General features: G+C 39.2%; 2 protein-coding genes across 24 annotated transcripts in view; one reads left to right on the top strand and one right to left on the bottom strand.

Moving 5' to 3' along the window:
- LOC118647768 lies at positions 1-211 on the top strand (the record flags this gene model as incomplete). The annotated part of the gene is given in 1 exon segment (XM_036293226.1): positions 1-211. A coding segment is annotated over 1 exon segment (61 nt), but the record flags the coding sequence as incomplete, so codon positions are not given.
- Positions 212-369: 158 nt separating this feature from the next.
- Positions 370-10,547, bottom strand: part of LOC105829483 (RIMS-binding protein 2) — a 30,479-nt gene continuing 20,301 nt past the window's right edge. For 18 of the 23 annotated variants that reach the window (XM_028193945.2, XM_036293207.1, XM_036293220.1 and 15 more), the window contains 3 exons: positions 8,499-8,767; positions 6,165-7,082; positions 370-1,409 (listed from right to left, as the gene is read on the bottom strand). In XM_028193945.2, the coding sequence (XP_028049746.1) occupies positions 6,576-7,082; positions 8,499-8,767 (776 nt within the window). In that variant the 3' untranslated portion in view covers positions 370-1,409; positions 6,165-6,575. Of the gene's footprint in view, positions 1,410-5,397; positions 7,083-8,498; positions 8,768-10,547 lie in introns of those variants that run through there. The other 5 variants (XM_036293209.1, XM_036293211.1, XM_036293213.1 and 2 more) reach the window with 5 other exon arrangements.

The following is a 10,547-nucleotide window of genomic DNA, read 5'->3' as shown; positions in this document are numbered from 1 at the left end:
GATGCGTGGGCTGGACAATATCGCCATACTCACGGAAACCATCTGGGAGGAAGACACGTAGATCGCGGCGTCGTTCCGGAGATCATCTTATCGCGCAAAATATCTTTAGTCCCACAGTATTCTCCGACGTGACAGCCATATATATCGATTCGATATATTGTATACTCATGCCCCATTATGATATTAAATAAAGATTGAGCATTCTGGTTTTCGGCCAGATCGGTTATTTTCCCATCTCTCCTCAGGCTTACAACAATGTCTATAAAACGGGCAAAAAAATAATATCATAAGTTGAGGAAAAACTTGAAAAATGAATCAATTGATAAATCGGTAATTCACACGGTAGTTCACAACGAGGTATACCAGAAGTAACAACAAACAAGATTCGTTTTTTATTAATTAATCGTTTATAATAACATTGTGTGTGTGTTTTTGTGGGCTCTCATAGATCTCCCCTTCTTTTTCTTCCTCCTGTTTCTCTTACTTCACCTCGATCTAACAAGGAGTAAGATCGTCACGCACCGATTCATAGAAAAAACAAAGCGCAAATTACTGAATGACAAACGTAGCTGGCGTACCTCTCTCTCTTGGCATGCTTAAGAGATGACGCAATATATTTCTTTTTTATTATTATTTTCTCTTTTTTTTTCGTTTATATTGAAACGTGTTATATATCGATTTGCGCTACCTCCTGCTCCCGCCTCATACGTCCTTAACACGATGTCGACACGAGAGAAAGAATGACAATAATTAGCGACTAATTAACATTGTCCGGATAGCCTCGTAGCCTCCTCCTTATACCGCGCCTCCATCAGTCACTTTGATTCGTTACAGCACTCTCATCACGCGTCAGTGAAGCTTTCCCAGCGGAACGAAAGTCGATCTCGCTGGAATGCCGGTGTCCGTTTAAGATTTTGTTTCCAATTTTAATCTCGACAAACTCCTAAAATAAATCACATTCCAAAAGTAAAATTGTATCAATTACAATCGCTGAATTTAACTCAAATTTATCTGTCACAACAAACCAAAGATTAATTGTATAGGGCCTTAGAGAATAACTCTCAAACGGACACTTGCTGTGTCGACGAGTCGACCTGGTGTGTATGTGTGTGCGTGTGTGTGTGTTGTGTATGTATGTGTATACGTGAATGCGCGGAGGGCGGGCGTTACATTTTATTCTATTCGACACCTAGTAGGTGAAAATCAATCCTGTGCTTTACGCCTAAAGGTATCTACGAAAACCGAAAGAAACGTCCGGAAAATTGGAGGATTGTTTTGGCGCACCTGCGTTCCTTTCAGCATTCGAGTGCTCGTTTGCACGCTCGCTCGTTCGTTCGCCAGTCGATTTCATCCTCGACACTCGATCGCCACTATATCAAAAGAGCTACACGGATCGTCCCATTCAGAGGCTAAAAGTCGATAACAATGAGAATATACAATGAGATATACAGAGGCGTGAGGCTCGATAAACGATCCCGACTCGATGGACATCTGCCGCGATTGGTACTGTCGAGTTAAGGCCGACGATTCGTCATTGCAGTCGCGACAAAAATAAAAATTATTTCATTCACATCCGAGATAGAACTTACAACAAGGAAATTCTGTCGGAGTTATGGAACATTACAAACAGTAATTCACATTTAATAAGACATTACAAGATTTACACGAGAAAATGCAAGATGCACCGTTAGCTATGAAATTTAAGGGTGGATTGGAATTGACCATTTAATCACATATTAGACGTGAATTGATCGAAAATTCAGGCTTTTAGCTACACACATATATCGGCTTTTGAAAAGATATAACGTAGTTGTATTATAAGAAGATTCAATGATCATGTGATATTTAATCTGCGATGACGGATCGAAGGCCTCAAGGAGTGATAATCACCGCGTAATCCTACCTGCGTTCGATCGTTTTATCGTGTCTCGCTAGTTTATTGTTCTCGTTAAACGCGTGAAGAGGATGAGTGTCGTAGAGATGATCCGTCGTTCGAACATTGTAACCGAGAGAGATACAATGAGTCCGTTCGCGTGAAAGTTATATAGGTGCGTTTTAGGGTGATTGTATCTAAAAGTCTAACGATGATAAGTAAAAATGCTTACTCATCTTTTTCTTTCTCTCCCTCTCTCTATCTTTTTCTCCTTCTCTCTCTTCGACTTTGTACCGTAGGCAAAAGCACTAATGTGTGCGCACCGCATCGACGATTGGTTTCTTTCCTTTCTCTCTTCTCTTACAATATTTTCCGTTCTCCTTCGAAGACCCGCTTCTTGCCAGAACTCGCTCGACATCTCGCGTCGATGCTTCCATAATTTTCTCTCACTTCTCTTACATTATTTCCTTTCTTTCTTTTACGCCTATAATCAATTTTAAATCCATAACAAATATGTATACTTTCTCGCTCGCGAAAGAGAACTATACACGGCTATATCAGAAATACGTGGAATGACAGACGTAGAAAAAACAATATCGAAGAAAGATATATGTAATGATCGCGACATATGTGAAAGATTACACACACATTCGCTATTAGCGTCTTGGTACTCGCGTTATAATCACTCGCGGCATATCAGTCTTTTTTTTCACATCGCCTGAATCAAGATTACTTGTCGGATATAAGTTCGGTTTTATCGTACTACAGTGAAAAAATTGTCCATTATGAGGGGAAAGGTGAGAATAATAAATGAAAAAGCCGCAGAAGCTGCAAAAGGGATTACATGCTCTAATCTAAATAATACCGATATCACTTTCCATTTAATTACCCGAATTATCCAGTCGTGTAGTTCCATAAAATGAGCATTTATATTTTCCCTTTCTATGTTTCTTTCGCCTTAAAAGCATTTATGTACAACCTCTAATTGAAAAATACAATGCTGTGAAAATAACTTTGCGAGCGGGATGATTCCGCTTTGTTGCGTATCGTTATGTATCGTGCATAGATATCTTTGTGTTATACGCGAATGGTCGCGGAGAAATTGACGAATTCTTTCGCGTCTCTCGTGCGATCATCGCAATGCTACACAACTGGATCTGATTAGTCAGTCGATCAACGAATGCGCAAGTTCGAAGCCAAGGATTATCGTTCTAGTACGAAGAAACAATAAGGTCGCGGTTCGATTCACGCTCAAAGTGCTATTGGCATCATTCCATTTTTATTGTTTTATTTTAGTAAACGAAAAAAGAATAATGCCAATAGCATATATTTTGAACGTGAATCGGACTGCGGCTGAAAAATAAAAGCGAGAAAGGCATCGACATTTTTCTGTCTATTTTTGATTCGGACAGATTCAATCAGTGCAAGTGTAATCGTTCATACGTAAGCTTGATGTAAGGGAAACACCGCGTTAGAGGGAGACATATCCGTCTCTCGTAATTAATTTCTATATATGTATATTGATATTTACCACGTTTGCAATAAATCTTTCATTAGCATTTAAATGATAATTTTCTTGTTTTTCTTTTCTAACAATTTCGGTAATCGTAATTAGTTAAAAGTCTTAACAATTTGCGCATGAAAAATGCTCATCAATAAAAATAAATCATCGTAAATTATAAGATATTTATCACGGAAAGATTGATTACACATAAACATAAATAAGTTATTCAAATTTATTTAAATTGCAAATTCTGACTTTTTTAACGTTAAAGATTTTGCTTTGGTCCATAACGGAACGATAGTGTTATCGTTCCGTTTATGTCAATTTATTTTTATTTTACATCACTTTTTATGTCGTAGTGTTAGTCCTCTCACTCCTATCTTACAAGTAATAATATATTTAACTCTGACGAAGAGTAATCGTAACATTATTATGAGATATATTGCTTTCCCACCAAAAAATCATTAAAGCTGCAGTGGAACATATATGACCCGATAGGAATGAAAGGAGTGAATCGCAATCTCAAATTTTGTAGAATTTAATTGTTCGTTTCTCAACGGAAACGATTATTATCTCCCTACGTAGTGTTTCCTTTTTCTCAAAATCTCGAGCTTATCTCGCTGTATATGTATATTCACCGTCGCTGAAAAAACATACGAGAAGCGAGTACACACACAGGACAAGCGCGAATAATAACAATTAAATACAAGATTGCAATGACGTGATGTTGATACCGATATGATAGTGATGATAATGATGATGATGATAATGATGATAATAATGATGATGATTATAATGATGATGATGATGATGATGATGATGATGATGATGATGATGATGATGATGATGACGATGACGATGCCGATGACGATGACGATGACGATGACGATGACGATGACGATGACGATGACGATAAGGATGAGGGTAAAAACGATTAAGAATATGAGGTTAAAAAGAATGCTAAGAATGGTCAGGATAATGAAAATAGTGAAAATAATGAAGATAATAAGAATAATGAAAATGATAAGATGTTGATGGTGTTCAATGATTCGAAAGTGGATCCGGAAAAGATTCGTCGCTCTTCCTCCGCCATATTTTTTTGCTAAATATATCTTGGCGAAAGAAAACAATTAAAGGTAAAGATACTTTGTACAAAATACGATACAAGTAGCGATGTAACAACACTTTGCAATAGTTAAATATATGTATATATGTATATATATGTATATCTGTATATATGCATATGTATATCCCGTTATCGTATTTAATACGCTATCCGTTCCATCTCGTCTCTCTCTCTCTCTCTCTCTCTCTCTCTCTCTCTCTCTCTCTCTCTCTCTCTCTCTCACACACACACACACACACACACACACACACACACACACACACACACACGCACGCACGCACGCACGCACGCACGCACGCACGCACGCACGCACGCACGCGCGCACGCACGCGCGCACGCACGCACGCACGCACGCACACACACACACACACACACACACACACACACACACACACACACACACACACACAGTTATGATATATAATTATTTGATACGCCGATTCGCCCGCCCCGATCGAAGGATCGTAGCGTTTCGTGTCTGCGTTTCATTGGTGTCTAACTCCGTGGCGTTGTTCCGTACTCTATATTTCACTTCCGATTTTTGTGCGTCATTCAAGACGAGTCCGACAATTAACGACCATATCGCCGTTCATCCTCGGACGTTGTCTTGGATTCGTTCAATTATTTCCCGATCCGAACAGGCGATTCCGATATTTCGAGATTTATCCGAGCGGCACGACAAGGCTCGAGGATCTCTCTTTCTCCCTTTCTCTTTCTCACGGTTCAAACACGACAATTTCATCTGCGCGCAGGTCCATTCGGGAATGCTGGAATAAAAGCGAAAACCATACAATAATGTAAAGATTGTAAAGGAATACGCGAAGAAGGGGGCAAGGGGGAGAGGGAAGGAGCTTCCAGTCTCACACACACGGGAACAAGAGAAAATTGTCAAGATGAGAGATCGTTACCGTTTATTCGTGTATGCGCCGCTACGGCTCTCGATATAGCGCGCTCGATTTCCACGAGAGAAAGAAAAAATAGCTAGAGAATTATCGATTAGAGATATGATCATTGGTTGCTGCTGGGTGAGACGATTCTCCCAAGGCACACCCACGTTGTTGTCACGTCCTCACTTTTATATGGCGATATGATTATCCCTTTGTAGGTCGGCCTACTTCTCTTTCATCCACGAAAATCTGACTTTGACTTGTTTAACTTCGCTTTGCCAGTAACTCTATTTAATATAGAATTTACGTAAATTACTTCTCTTTCTCTCTCTTCTTACGTACACTCGATACAATTTGTATCGCAACAAAGATTTTATTTTACTTTGAGAACCGAACGGCGCTCCGAATAACGCAAAGAGGACGAGGAGAGATTGGAAGAGACAGTCGCGCAGACACGCGATTTGCATGACTTGGCGCGCCGTTGCTCGAAGTACATTTCGCAGATAACATTGACCTGATAGCATGACATTGATTATCTCGTGTATGTTAGAAAATTCCGCGACGGTTTGGCGGACAAGGAACCGACAAGTATCTCTTTAATGGACCACGCAGCACCGATCGAGGATCCTACCATCGCGTGAAGAAGACGAAGTAGCAGAAGATTTCAGAAAAGGAGGATTAAGAAGAAATTCGATGAATCTTGTACGTATCTTTTGTTTCTTCTCGATCGATTGAATCATCAGTCGATTCTCAGCATGAATGACTTTTTCTCACCTCTACCAAAGATTTCTTTCTTCCTTTCTTCCTTCCTCTATTGCGAGACTCGTTTTCGATTTAAATTTGCCCAGCGACGATTCTTTTTTACTTTGCAGTAATTAACGATTATTAATAGCAAGTAGCAACAATAGCAGCAACAGCAGCAGCAGCAATGACGCACTCTTATCCGTCTTATTCTTTTTGTCCTTAGCAACAACGTTCGGCAAGATTGCGTCCTCGTTGCATATCTTCCGCTGTCGAACGACATTCGTCGTAATACTGATTTACACAGCTCGTGATTGAGAAGATTGACTTTGCGCGCACGCGGACGTCAGATGCGAGAAGAAGAACGAAACGGAAACGACAATACATTATCGTCATTGTCGTTGTTATCGTCGTCACCGTCACGTTATCAGCGATCGCTCCTCCTCACTTGCCCAATCCAAACTTCATAAAAATGAGCTCTTTCCCCTTAGAGAGAATGTCGCCGCCTGCACTCGCACCCGCCATCTCAGTAAACTTCTGCATCAGGTTCGGCCCGGTGCTTTGTTGCTGCGGCTGCTGCTGTTGCTGCTGCTGCTGCATCGTGTTAGGTTGTGTCTTGGACTGAGCCGTCGGCAGTACCGCCGGTATCCCTCTCATGGGCTTGCTGGTACTTTGAGGACCGCCGATTTGCATCCCAAGGCCACCTGGTTGATTCTGCTGCGAGAACGGTTGGCCCATTTGCTGCTGCGGTTGCGATTGTTGGAACTGTTGTGTCGATTGCTGCGGGTATCCTTGATTCGGCTGCTGTTGCTGGTATGGTTGATTCGGCTGTTGCTGGTACGGCTGATTCATTTGCTGCTGGCTTTGATAGTCCTGTTGCTGGCCCGGACCCTGCATACCCGGCATATTACTACCAGCGATCCGATTGACCACGCCGCCCCTCCCCTTCCCCTAAAAAAAACAAAGAAATGTGGTTAATTTGAGCTTTTTTTTCTTTGATACTTAACTAATTCTCGCTTTCTTGTTTTGTTGTCCAATTTCTAACAAATAAATAAATTGTATCTAATTTATTTCACCTAATTCTTTACCGCGCGTGTTCTATCATTATTTCCGCTAGTGTTTTCTTCTAGTATGACTATTCTTCTATCATTCTGAAGAGTCTATAGTCTGCTAACGCAAATAAATTGTCAGCAATCCGGAAGAGATATGTAATGACTTTTGTTTTATGTAATGATAAAAAAAGTATTTGGCGGCGAAAAGAAATTGTGAGTATATGTTTTAAGACAAGAGAAATAAAATACAATATAAAGACAAAACTTGTGAAAATCTTTAAGTTGTATTTTTGATTCGTCCTCTTATAGAATATGTATGTTAGTGTTAGGACGATTACGTCATTATGATTTATTGAGGAGCGAGATTCTTTTTTTTTCTTTTAATTTCGACAATCTTTATTAAAATGACGAAAGATTAAATAAGACAATGCTACAACATGCTGCATGATTTCAAAGCGTTTCACATGGCATATATATATATATACGAAAATACATTGACTTGAGGACATATACAGCTCACATGTTTTTTGGCGCACATGTTTTGCAATAAAGCGCGACTTATACTTACAAAAAGAGGGATACATACAACTAGATAAAATGCATAAATACCGACTCAAATAGCCGTTGAACTTTTCTAATAAAAAATGACTGTAATTTTTTTTCAGTCCACATATTACATTTGAAAAATTGATATTTCATAAAATTTGTCTTTTAAAATAATTAAGATATTCAAAATACTTCTCTTTATGTAACTATGCTTTAATATAATTTTGCATTCATGCAAAAAAATCGAAGGTTATTCAATTATTTGTAGCGAAAACAGAATCGCGAGTTAAAGCTAACAGCGAAGCACAGGGAGCGACATGTAATAAAAAAATGCATAAGAATTAATATGAGACCATAAAACTTTTTGTTAAGCTCGAGTCTCTATAACTCAATCTGATGTTTATATTTTATTTATATAAAAATAAGTCAAATAAAGATCTTAACAAAATATTCTGTTGATTGTATCCTAAACGGATAATGTATGCAAACGTAATAAGAAAATGTAATTTGCTCTAGAATTTCTCGATAACAAAAAATTCAAGTTTTCTTCTCTCTATTTCTCTTTAAAAGAAAATTTGCAACTTATGGTACACCGATTTGTTGATCACGGACAGTTGTTGATCAGTGGAAGCCTCGACGTACCTGAAGAATAAGCGCACAAAAAATGTGGATAGAAAGCACACACGTTCGACAAGAAGCAAAGAGAAAGAGAGAGAGAGAAAGAGAAAAAAAGCGCACGAAGAAATTCTCGGAAGAGGAGCGGGCTCACCTGTTGCTGAAGGTGGGGCGGTACGGGACCTTGCTGATGGGCACCCATGACACCGCCGCCGGGTGGCAAGTGACTGGGCCCATGCTGATTGGACGTGGTTACGGTCGTGTAGCTGTGGTGATTCGCTTGTTGATAGGCTAGATGCGGTGGATTGTTTTGATGTTGTAGTTGATGTTGTTGGTTGTTCATTAGTGATGGTGGTGGTTGTTGTTGTAGTTGTCTAGAGTCTAAGTGACAGACAGGGACAGACACAGGCACAATGCAGGCATCTAGCAACAGAGAAGAGAACAGAACCGTGTTGTCATTTATGGCGCATTTATCTCTTACTTTTCATGTCTTTTTTCTTTTTTCTTCTTTAAAAAATCCTTTTTCTACCTTTTTTTTTAAATTTTTTTCTTCGAGTCGATCGAGCATGCCGGGGTATATGCTATCGAAGAATCGTGAGCAGCAAAACGAATTGTTCCGAGATCGATAGCTCATTCGAATGATCTTGTGAAGAGTTCCGGAATTACTTTAATGAGGTTTTATAGGTTGCGCGAGTTTCAACATGATATTCCCGAACGAAAGTCGCGATTATTGCCGACGATCTATCATCGGTTTAATTAAAGAACAAACGAAAGAATTACCGTAATCGTAAATGGCCAGCATGACAACACGACACGAACGACAATCATGTGACACGACGACCATCGATCAGTTCAGGCACACAGAGACAGATCATGTCGGTATAAAGTAAAAACTGTTATATATCACAACGAGATATGTTCGTGTGTATATAATCAGTTGATATAAATATATATATATATATATAGTGTAAATATATAATATATATTTGTATATAATATAGACAGAGAAAATAGGACAGATATGTAGAGTAAGTAATAGTAACAGAGGCAGATAGTGCCTGGAGAAAAAAAAATATATAAATATACGTACATACACGTATATATAATCATATATACGTATAAAAACATATATATATATATATATATATATGTTAGATACTTATATAATAGAAGACACTGAAAGCAGCTTGGTGTTTCATTGCATATATATATAAAATCTATCGTCGTGTGTATGTCACAGCACGTGTTTCCAAACGGACGTTCACCAAAGATTCTTTTTATATATACATGTGACGCGGAAAATTTCTATCAGTGTAACACTTGTTGGACAATATCATGGCAACAGTTAACAGAACAACATGACGCTGGTTAAATGCCTAGCGTGGATATCGGATGTACATATTGCTGCTGGAAGAGAGAGACCGGTGTGTTGACCGGCGTGTGTGTGAAGCGGCACATCGAAGTGTCTCCTCTCCTTGAAGAGGCACGTGTATAGGGGCGTGTCGGACACGCGGGTTTTGCACACTTTACTCCAAAATAATAATATTCCATCTAGTTATACGCCGCATGCTCATTCGGCTCGAATTCGGCATATCGAACTAGCCAGATTGCGCAACGCCAATCATTATATCAATCAGTGTGGCCCTTCTGCCTGTCGTCTGGCACACATCTAGTTTCGTGTCTTGTGTTGCTTGACGCTTGCATTTCCGTTTTTGCCACACACCGACGCGACGCTATCGCGTGCAATTAATTGCATTTCACAAGTAACACATAATAACGCATCTTCGCGTTCAACCGAGGTGTTCAATGGTCCCAAGATATTTTAACGACTACGTCGCGTCGGTGTGAAAACGTCAACAACCCCTCGAGCCAGTTTCAACATCCCGTTGTCTCGAATCAATCGCGAGGAAATCGAATTTTATACAACAATCTCTAACTTACAGCGGAAACCAATTGCTTTCAACAATTTAATAATTTGACTGTATTGCGCCGCAGATTCTGAATTATTGCACATCAAAACATTCGCGGTGATTAGAAACATCGAAACAATATACATAAAAGAAAAAGAATTTTATGGTCGAAGTAAAACCGTTGTTGTTATGTATATTGCTATGTAAGTGCTTTTATTATCAAAAGCAATTATTGTGATAATTGTAGCACTCTAGTCTCTTGATAAAATGAAAAAATATTATCGAGCGAATTT

The sequence above is a fragment of the Monomorium pharaonis genome, chromosome 10, assembly GCF_013373865.1.
Source record: "Monomorium pharaonis isolate MP-MQ-018 chromosome 10, ASM1337386v2, whole genome shotgun sequence".
Taxonomy (NCBI): domain Eukaryota; kingdom Metazoa; phylum Arthropoda; class Insecta; order Hymenoptera; family Formicidae; genus Monomorium; species Monomorium pharaonis.
Note: the sequence above shows the minus strand (reverse complement) of the source record. Positions and strands in the feature narration are given on the sequence as shown.